Raw genomic sequence first — 13,457 nt, forward strand, 5'->3', positions numbered from 1 at the left:
GACTCACATCCCTCTAGGAGGATGAGACATCAGGGACCTGCATGCACAGAGGAGAGGTCATGTGCAGACACAGCAAGAAGGTGGAAGTTTCCCAACCGAGGAGAAAGCCTCAGGAGAAACCAAACCTGCCACCACTGTGATCTTGGACTTCCAGCCTCCAGAACTGTGAGGAATAAATGCTGTTTAAGTCACCCAGTGTGCAGTATTTTGTTACAGCAGCCGTAGCAAACTAATACACTCTGGATGGGTTCCCACTATATTCAGTCAATTTAACTCTGAAGGCTTCTCTTTCAGCACAGGTCCCAAGTTTCAGTAAAATTTTCTCAGAAAACTTGTGGAGAAACAAAATATTTTCTCTATAGTCCCAAACTGTCCTTTAATTTAAAGAAATTCTTCAAAATTGTTACTGAAGAAGCCAATATCCAAATACAAATGTTTCAAAAATAAGAGGTTTTGCAGTCAAGTTTCCCAGTGAAATTCTTGATGACTCCAGACTATCCCTACATTATCTCCTCTTGAAGAACACAGTGATGGGCCTCTGACTGGTCTCCTTTCACCCAGGCTACCAACAGAAGATAGTAACACAACCAACAATTCAGGCTGGCTTCAATAAAAAGGAAAAAAGGGTTTGGTGGTAAGTGTACATAACTTGAAATTACTGTATTTGCTTTTAATTATATAATGCCAATCTAGTACAATGTTAACATGAATGACTGGAAGGTAAATTTGGCTATTACTTAAAAATGAAAACAAGAATACTTCATTAACGTTTTATTTTTTAGAGATTGTTTGTAAAGCAATCATTTTGAGGATTTAAGTAATCCTTTATATAAAAATCTGAAGAATGTATTTCAAATATACTCCAAATATTTAAACATTGCATAAATAGCAAGCTTTAATGTACATCTTTTAATAAACTAACCAAATAAACATTTCACATTACTAAAAGACTTAAATAATGATAAACTATCAATCTTCCAAAAATGATAATAGAAATGGTTTTGTGCTGTGCATTTTTAATTCACAACTGTACATGGTGCAGCAATTTCATAAAGACCTCAATGATCACAGATTTCAGCATTGAGTATTTTTTTTAAATTTTAGACATTCTTGCAAAGGCAAAATCTGAGGACAACAATAGATATACACTCACTGATATAACTTGACAGTGGTAATCTATCAAATACGCCAAACTTTTTAAAACATCAAAATTTTGTCCCAATTTTGTGTTTTCCTACATTTTATAGATGCATGTGATAAAAAAATTCAATTTCATTAACTATTAGGCTATAAAAAGTAAACTTTTCCCAACATTTAAGGTAGTTTTGATGAAAATAAGAGGCCTTAATATTTATATTTTATAATAGTGACATTAATTGTAACTGACTAAGGTACTAAATTTTAGAGACTTATGATAATTTCCCCAGAATTATACTAGTACCTTGTTCATTTCAGTTATGCTATTTAATCATTCTTCACACAAAATTGTTACAAAATTACATCTATATTGACAATAGAAAACATGTAGCAACCTTCTCAACACTTCAAGACTTCATCTAAACTATGAAATTAATATGGCTAATATTTTAATATGATCTTGTAAGTTATAAACTTGGCAAAATTTTTTAAAGAGGAACTATGATTAATCATAAAATTTTCATTCTGCTACATAAAACTATCTTCTCCTATAAAATGTGTGCCCCCTCCACGATAAAAAAAAAAAAAAGTCCTTAACAGCAATCCTTATAATCCAATAGTCAACAAAAGTTTCTGTTTGCTCAAGGCAGAGGGCATGAGTCCCGTCTGTGAGCCACTCTGCCTGACACAGGGCCTGCCTCTACCAAAGCAAAGTTCGGGGAGGGAGACCGCGCTCTCCACGCCCACTCTGCTTTACTAACAACTCAGAAAGGAAGACTCCGACAGCAGTTTTGACAGAGAGGAAACAGAAAGGCCCTCAGGCTGAAACTAAACAGCGATTACGTTAAAATCTGGCACTGTCCGATCCGGCAGAGACTAAGCTGAAGTGGAAAAGAACCAAGTCTATAATCGGTCCTTTAAATCTTCTAAGAGAAAATCAAATAACTATGCCTCACTATCTACCAAAGACACTGGTTAAAGAGTCTTGTAGTTACAATACACCTCATCACCTTCCCTTCTGTGACTAAAATGGCGATTAAGTATATCAATCCTAGTTATAATGGAATTTTTTTAAGTTTATTTTCTGTTTCCAATGCTAAGGTAAAACACATTTTGGAAATCTGCATGGAATGTTCCCAACATGTTGGCTCTTTATTTTTATATACTTTTACTCATTCTGTGTTATATACTTTTACTCATTCTGAATACGAAAACAAATCTGGTCTTCTGTTTTATTAAATAATGATCACAACCCTTTAATATAAAACCATGTCTACTGTTTTGGGTTTCTGTTAACAAGGCAAAATAGAAGTCATTCACAGAAAAAAGGATTAAATGACTAAATTATGTCTTTTGTAGGATATAATCCACCCTTATGTCTCTCTTCTACCAGTTAATGTCTCATCTGCTCTAATCCCTTCAAGGTTCAAGTGCAATGCTACAAATGCAGAGACTGTCCAGTTTTCATCATAGATTTTTCTTTTAACATTGTTTTCAGGATGCTTTAAATAATTAGTTTCACAACTGTTATTTCAAGTGCATTACAATTCACAGTACAGCCCACATTTGATAAGGCCATGGCTTTCACACTTTTTTGGATCACAGTCCATTTAAGATTTTATTTTATTTTTTTGAGGAAGATTAGCCCTGCGCTAACATCTGCCGCCAATCCTCCTCTTTTTGCTGAGGAAGACTGGCCCTGCTCTGTGCCCATCTTCCTCTATTTTATATGTGGGACACCTGCCACAGCATGGCTTGACAAGCAGTGTATAGGATCCGAACCAGCGAACGCTGGGCCACTGAAGCGGAGCATGTGAACTTAACCACTGCACCAATGGGCTGGTCCCCATTTAAGATTTTAACAAGAGCTCTTGCCATAAAAACAAAAAGTTAACATATCCAGAGTTTTGCAAGCAATTCAGGGGTGTCAAGGCCTCACTGACATCGTTTTAGAATAAAAACGCTTACACTGAAGGGATGAAATCAAACAGTAGTTTAGATTTCAAAGGTTTAATATAAAAAATAGAGAAATCTATTTTAGAGCTTGAACACATTTTTTATGATTGATCAAGCAAAATTAAAATATTTACAAAGGAGGGAGTTTTTAGTCTTAGTCTTACCTAATCTTATAAGAACTTTTCAAACTTATATGAGATGTATGCAGGCTGCAACCAATGTACACAGGGAGATACTGACATAAAGAGATGTATGTTCACATCTGGTATTAGCCAGTATGTACATAATACCTTAACTGGAGGAGCGAATGCTTATACTGGAGGGTAGAGTTTATCAGGATCTATCAGTAAAGAAAACACACACAAAAATAGGTAGTGTTTTCTGATACTACTGATGTACAAGGAACAGACTCTCAGATTCAGGCAGACGGTCTGTAAGGAGCCATGAGTGGTCAGTAGACACTCTGTGGCTGCACGTAGTATTAACATGTCCTTTTTGGCATGCATTACAACCATGTGCCCAAATAACCAAATGACCACAATTCAAACAACTGCTCATTTCTAGAACAAATGCAGCTAGGAGCTTTCATCTTATAGTTAAAGGCTTAAAATATGTCTTAAAAGTTCAAGTCATTAAAGATTTACAGACTTCAAACTATATTTGAAAGTATGTATAATTTGTATTATGAATGGGGAAGAAATAAAAGGTAATTATGGCAATGTGAGCTTCTTAATCCAAAAATTAAAAGTCAAAATACATTTCACATGTAAGAATTAAGTGGGATTTTTTTTTTATTCAAGTAACATTTTCATTATAACACAAGATAATAGACAACCTTCGTGGCACAGTACTGCAGTCTGTGGCTGAGTGTGGCTGCCTCCTCTCGGATGACTCTTGAGGGCATTCTTCAGGATGTGACACCGACGCCCACAGAGGCCTTCCAAGGGCAGTGCGTGAGTGCTAGAGACCACCACGTCGTCTTCCTTCAGACGCTGTGCCATTTCCTCCCACCCATTTTATCCTCCATAACTTATAAAAACCCCACTCTACAATTCAACCTATGTTATAAAATTAACAAAATCAGGAGTTAGTACATATTTGCCCACAAAGACAAAATTACTAAGTAAGACTCAACTTAATCTCTCTTTTTCTCTAACTTTTGAAGGAATTCTATAATCTCTAAAGAGTCAGAGTAATACACAACACAAAATATGCAAAGAACCTTACTACCAGGTATACATTACATGTTGGAAGCTGCTAAAGAACTCAAAAGCTTAATTCTCCTGGGACAGCAATTCTCCACTGGAAACTATAGTTTATAAACAGAAGGTTGTGTTTTAATAAGTGGAAATACAGTACCTGATTTGGTATAAAGTAATTGTGAGATCTTTCTCACTAGTAAAGTGCTTAATTAAGAAACATTCTTCCACCACATGATTTAATTTGTCAAAGGCACAAAATGTCTTTGTTTCTCTCTTTAAAGCATTAGTTTCTACAATTACGGTATTACTCATGTAAATTTTAATTAATCGAAAAGCTTTACTGTTTTTTTCTCAGTAATAAAAAAAACACTACTTGAAGAAAAACGTTTTTTATTTTCAAAACTTTGCCATGAACATACATACCACACTAAATTTGATCCCTCATGAGCTGTCTGTGTGCCACAAAGCACTTATGACAAAAACATATGTAAGCTTTAAGGTAACAAGGAATCAAAATATCTTCCAAAAGAAAGGAGGCAGGGGAATCAATAAATTAAAAATCACAGCTTTCATTTTATAAAAAATAGTCTGAATAATCTTCTTATAAATCTTTAATGCTTACAAAAGCAGGAAATACATTTAAAATAGTCTTTTTAACAGATTCATTAGTACAATGTGGTTATGGTCAGAAAAATAACTAAACTGGCATTTCAGTAGCCTACATAGAATTTCACCAATTTGCAATTCAAAATAAGATTTAATGGCCAACAAGGGCAGACTACTTGTAGCTTGTACCTGAACATCAAGCTCTATTCCATTTAATGTATTTTACCAAAATTTCAAATACAGCTCAACGTAGGTACTGATAACAATACTTGACTGCATGGTTACCCCCCATGATGACTGCACTGCAGCTTAAAACATACTTTGGTCAGCAAATTAAAAACACATAAATCAAATAGCAAGGCCAGAAGAGTTGTCTTAGGACCAATTTCCTGACCTTAAGTAAACTTTAAATATATCAACAAGGCAAGGAAAAGTATAATCAAATACACAGAGAGGTCTCTATTTTTTAACCATTTGGCATTTTATATTGATAATTTCCTTGTTTAAAATAATATTTTATACTCCTGTGCACTGACTCTTACAGCTCTCTGAATTAACCCAGAGTATGGTTACCTTTCTAGAATGTCCAGCAGTGAATGCACTAATTGCTCCTTTTGCACTTCCACGAAGACGGTCCTTCATCCTGTAGCTTTTTAAATTTTGGACCAAGAAAGAACCACCAACCAAATCCAATAAAAACACAAATAATGGACTCCACATAATAACCATCCAATGCTGTAACACACGAGCCGCCAAGTTTTTTGCAAAGCTGTAAAAGTAAAATAATAATTATTCCACAATTTCAAAATGGAAGTATTCAGCAACTTATATGTTTTTACTTTGTAATTTAAAGGATTAGTCAAAATACTTTTGTTCAAACACTTTAAGGGGCTGACCCTGTGGTGGAGTGGTTCAGTCCACTGTGCTCTGCTTTGGTGGCCCAGGTTCATGGGTTCAGACCAACACCACAGGTCAAGCCATATTGTGGCATCGACCCGCATACAAAAAATAGAGGAAGATTGGCACAGAAGTTAGCTCAGAGAGACTCTTCCTCACCAAAAAAAGAGAAAAAAGAATCAACATTTCATCACTTCAAATGGCAAAACATCTTAATGTATCTGAATCTCTCTAATGCTACTAACAGGATGAAAAACCACTTTCAGCTCTTGCTGTACAAAAGACTCATTTTCAAGATACAGCTTTTCATATTTGGAAATGTGAAGAAGTTTCCAATGAATCTACTCTAGAGGTGGGCTAATGTTACTTTGAAATAATTTATCAACAAACTACCAACCATTTGGTTCTAGTTACAATTGTTATATGAATAGCTAATGGAATTTCTCTTTTTCTATCATTATAAAACTTAGCTGTTAATTATGCTTTTATTAAGTGCCTATGGTGTAGGACAGTGACCCTCAAGGTGGAGGAGAGATTGCTCCTCCTATGCTAAGAAACACCTTCAAGTGAGCTACTGTTTCTTTTTTTTACTTAAAAAAAAAGATTTTGTTTATTTTTCCTTTTCTCCCCAAAGCCCCCCAGTACATGGTTTTGTATTTTTAGTTGTGGGTCCTTCTAGTTGTGGCATGGGGGACGTCGCCTTCAGCATGGCTTGATGAGCAGTGCCATGTCCGCGCCCAGGCTTCAAACCGGCAAAACCCTGGGCTGCCAAAGCGGCGCGCACAAACTTAACCACTTGGCCACGGAGCCGGCCCCCATGAGCCACTTTCTGATCTGAGTGTGTTACAACCCTCAGTTATGATAGGAAAAGAAAAGATATGTAGATTTCTACACTAGAAACTAAGGGCAGATGTGATTTTTAAAAAAAGATATAGTATTCTAGAGGTGAAACAAGAAAATTAATATCTTAATATTGTCTAAAATTACAATGCACTTACCTCAACAGCATCAGGTGTTCGACAGTTCTGGTTGGATGCTCCTACACACTCCTTCACTGTGAGGGGATCTACCAGCCAGAGAACTACTGTAGAAGGCCAGTTTCCTCCCAGATTGGACACAGTATTTAAAAGGGTCATGTATGTTCCTCCAATAAGTGGATCACTAACTTTCGCATTGAAAGCCATTATGGAAACATACATGCTGTACAATGTAACCTATGGGGAAAACAGAAGCATCTTTAGTGTGACGAGACTTTGTAAAGCTGTAGTCTGAATTAAGGACACGGAAATCATAAACCTGAAAATAAATTTTCATGACCCTTTTTAAACTCAAGTCAACAAACATGTATTGATCACCCACTGTAGGCCAGATCATGGCAATACAAAGATAAGTAAGACACAGTCCCTCTGGCCCTTGAAGTATTTATTTCTTAGGCTTGGAAAATAGGGAATAAATAATTATGATGAAATGCAGTAAGTACTGTAAATAGAAGTATACACATCATGTTACTGGGGCCTAAATAAATGAGAGTTAATTCTACCCAAGAGGTCAAGGAAGGCTCAAGAGAGAAAATGACAGATGCAGTGGCATTGAGGGATGCATATAGCAATAAGCAAAACTCCATATTTGTATTATACTTAAATATACCATATGCACATGTATGCAAATATTTATATGCATGTATTATACATGTAATAAATATTCAAAGGAACATGAATATATAATTACATTTATATATATAATTTTCTTCTACATATATAGAAGAAAAATAACATTTCAAAATTTATGTGACAAACTGAAGAGACAGTTCAGAGGCAAAAAGTGCTTAACAGGCAAGAATTAACCTTCCGTGGGAACATGGAAACAAGTCATATTTCCAAAATAGCACTCCTTTGAATACTGTTCCATTGATGGTCATAGAAAGAAGAGTTCCAACATTAAATAAGACTCAGAAACACTAAGCTACACAAAATTAAACAGGTCCCTCTCACTGCAGGCCTTCTGAAAGCCTCTATGATACAAACTCCTTAAGGGCAGGATTTGGGCATGATTTATCACTGTCATATTTTAGTACTTAGAATGGTTTCTAGTTTGGAATCAGTGTCCACTTAATGTTTGCTGAGGAAGTGATCAAGATGATGCATAAAAAAGGGTTATGTCATGTTTCATTTCTCCAATTTAGTTGGTCTTGTACCTTTTTTCACAAAGCATCTGGTGATGTGAGTTTCAATGACTACACTTTGGGAAATTCTCTAATGGAATCCAAAGCCAAACTCATGATTTTTGGACTACTCCATCATAGTTTTCCTTCACTTACACAGATGGTAAAGCATTTACTAAGCTAAAGCACTTCTTTTAACTTTATTTGGTGCCTAGCATTAACTAAGTATGTGCAAAACAGAAAACATTATATTTGACACCTTAGCCTCAATAATTTTACAAACATACAGTTAGTCAGACATAATCCACTATGGAATTCTCCTAAGTGATATAATTGTACGCAAAAAATTATTGAGATTACCTGGTAGCCATATTGTTACATTTCAGTTAAAAACAAAGTGAGGAGTTGGTAAATCTAACTTTCAAAGAGTTTAAACTAGGTTCCATGGAAACATCCAAAGTGAAACACGTTAGCAACAACTGCAGCTGAGAACAACGGTTAGTGCGGGGCACCTGCCATCCACTCGAATCACATGCCCCAGAACAGAACTCCATTCTGCAACAGTGGCCTGGGCGAGGCTAGGGCAAAGTGGAGATCCACTTCTTTTAGGGATTACGAAGATATTTAATAAAGAAAGAAAAAGCAGATTAACACATATCTTCCAAAAGCACAAAGACAAGTCATAACTTTCAATACAGAATCTAAACCAAAAACCTGGGACTTCTAACCCATCATTATTTCTCAATACTTTCAGAAAGAAAAAATATCAGGGATAGAAGAAAGAACCCAAATCTAGAGATCCACCCATGGATACTTAGCCAGAGTAGAGTTACTAGATTTGGAATAAATTCTAAAATGTAACAAATACTTGTTGAATGACCAAAACAACGAAATGAATGAAGAAGGAACTCTTCCCATAAACAGAACTCATGAAATCAAAAGCCACAAGGTTTAAAGTTCACCACCAAATAATTTCTTCAGTGTAAGACTAGTACTTCAATCTTAAAATTTATTATCATTATTTTAAGGCAACTGTGGAAAAGTTTCTTCTTTATTTTACATAGAATAGTTTCCTTCTTGAGAAAACCACAGCACGCTTACCTGATGTAATGCGTAACTCAGCAGCACTACAATGTAGTAATACACAGGGAATCCCCCTTGATGCTCTACTTTAGGAGTCCACCAGACCAGCAGAGCATATTCTAATCCCAGCAACAATCTGCAGAAAAAGAAGGAAACATGAAATTGACTTCCATTTAGGTTAAAAAACAACAGCAAAAACAGAAATCTGTGTGCCTACTATCTGAAAGAAGCCTGTATCTAAAACCTGTTAGGAGGTTAAACAGAGATAGAAGTACACATAAATGACACTGAAATTAAAGATGCTTTTCAAGCCTTTTTCCGTATATACTCTACATACATTAGTGATACTGATGAACGTTCCTCATTTAACCTTTCTTATTTAGTAATGCTTTATTTTGTTTTTACCTGTAGGGCATGGCTTTGTAAAATATGTTTAGTGGCTGGGGACCTGCAGTGTATTTGCTGATAATCAGAGGCAATATTATCTGCAAAGGAACCATTGGAACTGCCAATAAGGCTAAATGTTCTTTGGGTACTCCCTCTTCTACCAATTTCAGTCCTGTTACTGCATCTGCTGCTGAAAAACCAATCTGCAATATAAAAACAAAAAAAATATTTTAATTTGTGACTTATGAAATATTTTCCTCAAGCACATGTAAGTTCTTCAAGAACCTCAATCTCATCACTGACCCATGCCAGTTATAAGTAAGTGTCACATTATCACATCTGGGGCAACCACTGAGTTCCAGAAGGCACACTCTGCCCTATCATCGATCGACAATATTCAGTGAGCACAACTGAATTCAGCACTCTTAGGAACTGCAGACAGCTTTAATCACAACTAAACTTCCATTCCGAGAAGTTTAATCTGTTCTGATAAACAGTGTCCAAATCCAAAATTACTGATTTGTATGTTTTAAGTTTAAAAGAAAAGCCTTTGACTCCAAATAACTCTGGTTAAAATGAAGAATCACTGCCACATATACACATTTTTGATGATTTCAGACTGGTGATAATTTCAAAAGTAAATCTGAGAAAACACTGTATCTGAGAAGTTGAATGAAATGCGGGGAAGAAAGAGTACAGTTAGATCAATACTTAAAAATAACAACAAAGGGTAAGGATACTCAAAGTAGTGGGTAAAAGTTTGAGGTGAAATAAAATACTTAGTCTCAAAGTGTCTCCCTATAAATTAGTTTTTAATTACAAAAGGAAAAATAGTAACTTGATAATGGGTGAACAAAGTAATCAAAGTTAACAATAACAGTTAATGGGCTATAAGGGGACATGATATGGCTCCTGACCTAATTCCCTGAAGGTGTCACCATTTCACTTCTGTGGTATTCCTGCCACATATGCATACCCTGAACCTAAACATACAGAAACATTGGACAAACACAAATGGAAGGCCAGCCATTCTACCAAACAATTGGCCAGTATTCTTTAAACACGTACAGGTCATGAAGGACAGAGAAAGGCTCATACCAACTAAATGCAATGTGTGATCCTGGATTGGATCCCTGGCCAGAAAAAAATAAAGTTATAAAAGTTGTACATTATAATTAAAGATAAATCACTTTCAAATATTTCAGAGGAAATGTGTAATAGAGCACAAATTTGCAGAATAAAGAAAGTGGAGATAATGTTAGCAATTAAAGAATTTGGATAAAGACATCATAAGGGAATTCATTCAACTACATAAGTCAGTTTTCAGTAACTGTGAAATTATATCAAGTTAAAAAGAATTTTTTTAAAAAGAAACGATAAATACTATATACTTTAACTTCTTGGAATGGAGCCAAAGAGCTCCAAATTTCACCGTAAGAAAAAAGTTAAAGGTCAAAGATATTTCACTTAAGTCCAGAAAAGAATTTCACTTATATTTCACCCATTCTCTTTGTAAAAATTAGATATACAAACTGACTTCAACATTTACTTAGTCTTAAAAGAGGGAAAATGGGGGGCTGGCCCCGTGGCTGAGTGGTTAAGTTCGCGCACTCCACTGCAGGCGGCCCAGTGTTTCGTTGGTTCGAATCCTGGGCGCGGACATGGCACTGCTCATCAAACCACGCTGAGGCAGCGTCCCACATGCCACAACTAGAAGGACCCACAACGAAGAATATACAACTATGTACTGGAGGGCTTTGGGGAGAAAAAGGGGGAAAAAAAAAAAGTGGGAAAATGGGAGATATTTATAATACACATATCTAACAAAAAACTCATATCCAGGATATATAAAAAATAAAAATCCTACAAATTTAAAGAAAAAGGCAACTCAGGACATTCAAATGGCCAATAACCATATGAAAAGGTACTCAACTTCTTTAGTCATCCAGGAAGTGCAAGTTATAACCATAATGAGATGCTACAACACACCCACTAGAAAGACTAAAATTGAAAAGACAAGATATGTGTTTTCGGGGCCAGCCTGATGGCACAGCGGTTAAGTTTGCATGTTCTACTTCTCAGCGGCCTGGGGTTCACTGGTTTGGATCTCAGGTGCAGACATGGCTCCACTTGGCAAAAGCTATGCTGTGGTAGGCATCCCATGTATAAAGTAGAGGAAGATGGGCATGGATGTTAGCTCAGGGCCAGTCTTCCTCAGCAAAAAGAGAAGGATTATCAGTAGTTAGCTCAGAGCTAATCTTCCTCAAAAAAAGACATGTGTTTTCAAGGCTGTGAAACAACTGGAACTCTTTGACATTGCCAATGGTGGGGAAAACTGAAACATCACTTTGGAAAACTGCTTGGCAGTATATACTATGCATTTCTTATGACCCAGCAATTGTACTCCTAGGTATTTATCCATCAGAAATGTGCACCTATGTTCACCAAAAGTAATGTACATGAATGTTCACAGAAGCACTATTCATAATAGTCCCAGAGTAGAAATAACCTAAAAATCTGTTGAAAGAATGGATAAATTGCAGCATATGCATACAATGGAATAATATAACCAATGCAATAAACAAACTATTGCTATAAATAACAATATGGATAAATTATACAAATATAATGTTGAGTGAAAAAATACAAGAGCCAGACATAAGAACATATACTGGGTATTCCATTTATATAAAACTCAAAAGGAAGGAAAACTAATCTATGGTTTTAAAAGTTAGGAGAGACGTTTCTTTTGGTGAGGCTTCGTTTAAAAGGGGAGCACAGCATTCTAGACTCTGAAATTGAAGCACCTCTTTATACGTTGCTGTAGATAGCATAAATTATCATAATCTTTTAGAAAACAATTTAACAATTATATTCATTGATCCACTAAATGCCCATTTAATAATTTATTGGAAGGAAATATTCAGAGCATTCAAGAAAGATTCATGAACAAAAATATTCAATAGTGAATTTTTATAATTAAAAACCATAAGCAAATTAAACATACAACAGAAAATGATTGAGTAAATTATGGCACATCTATACACTGTGACAATTATACAGCTATTAAAAAATATATTTTCAACTATTATTCAATGATACAGGAATACGGAAAAATAAGACAAAAACAAGATAAAAAATTACATATGGTCTAATCTAATTCTACTTTTAAAGTATTTGTGTTTATATAAATAATACATATTATTAACATTAATTTGCTGATAATTTATTGGTTATACTTACATATATAAAGTATATGCACGCACACATGCACGCATGCGCACACAAACATATATATAAAGGGGGCTGGAAGGAAATACACCAAAAATGTTACCAGTGGCTACCTCTAAAGGATGTAATTAGATATTATCTTCCTTGAACCTTTTAGCATTTCATAAACTTGAATCTTAAGTTCCTAAGTTTAAACCTTCCTCACGTTTTTTTTTAAAGTTTGATCCTCTCTATCACTAGAGAGGAGGAAAATCTCACTACTGCAAAAATGAAGCTACGACTTTTACTTCAGGGTTGTCAAAAGACAGACGTAAAGTGTTTATATAGATAGGGTCAATATGTAATATGAAAATCTTGTAAATGATTTCAGATTTTAGGAATATTAATTCCAACACTAGCAACAGCTCACTATACCAGAATATACTTACCTTCCTTCTAGTATAATGTCTTTAAAATGTTTTAGAACTATAAAATTAGGACATCTTAATACAGAAAACATACAGAACAAAATAAATATCACCAAAATCTTTGTTTATTTCTGATATATTTCCTTCCAACATTTGAAAAAATAATTCAACTGATTTTTAAATAGACTTCTAACATTCACAAATTTTCATATTTTTGTAAATCACATTCTAAGTAAATAATTTTACTACCTCTGACATTAAATGAATACTCATTATAACAATAGAGAGCTATTATTTTTTCAAGGCATTCATTTCCATACCAAGCATTAATAGCATTCATTAAATAAAATTCAGATTTATTAGAAGTACTTCAAGTTGGCACAATTCTTT

General features: G+C 35.0%; 1 protein-coding gene across 2 annotated transcripts in view; it reads right to left on the reverse strand.

The window, feature by feature from the left end:
• Positions 1 to 999: 999 nt before the first annotated feature.
• SLC33A1 (solute carrier family 33 member 1) overlaps positions 1,000 to 13,457 on the reverse strand; it is a 29,130-nt gene continuing 16,672 nt past the window's right edge. Inside the window, exons 3-7 of one of the 2 annotated variants that reach the window (XM_014830818.3) lie at positions 9,448 to 9,632; positions 9,061 to 9,178; positions 6,797 to 7,012; positions 5,475 to 5,670; positions 1,000 to 4,151 (exon numbers count right to left, since the gene is read on the reverse strand). In XM_014830818.3, coding sequence (XP_014686304.3) covers positions 5,503 to 5,670; positions 6,797 to 7,012; positions 9,061 to 9,178; positions 9,448 to 9,632 — 687 coding nt within the window. In that variant the 3' untranslated portion in view covers positions 1,000 to 4,151; positions 5,475 to 5,502. Of the gene's footprint in view, positions 5,671 to 6,796; positions 7,013 to 9,060; positions 9,179 to 9,447; positions 9,633 to 13,457 lie in introns of both variants that reach the window. The other variant, XM_044754873.2, reaches the window with a different exon arrangement.

This window comes from Equus asinus, chromosome 21 (assembly GCF_041296235.1).
Source record: "Equus asinus isolate D_3611 breed Donkey chromosome 21, EquAss-T2T_v2, whole genome shotgun sequence".
NCBI classification, from domain to species: Eukaryota; Metazoa; Chordata; class Mammalia; order Perissodactyla; family Equidae; genus Equus; species Equus asinus.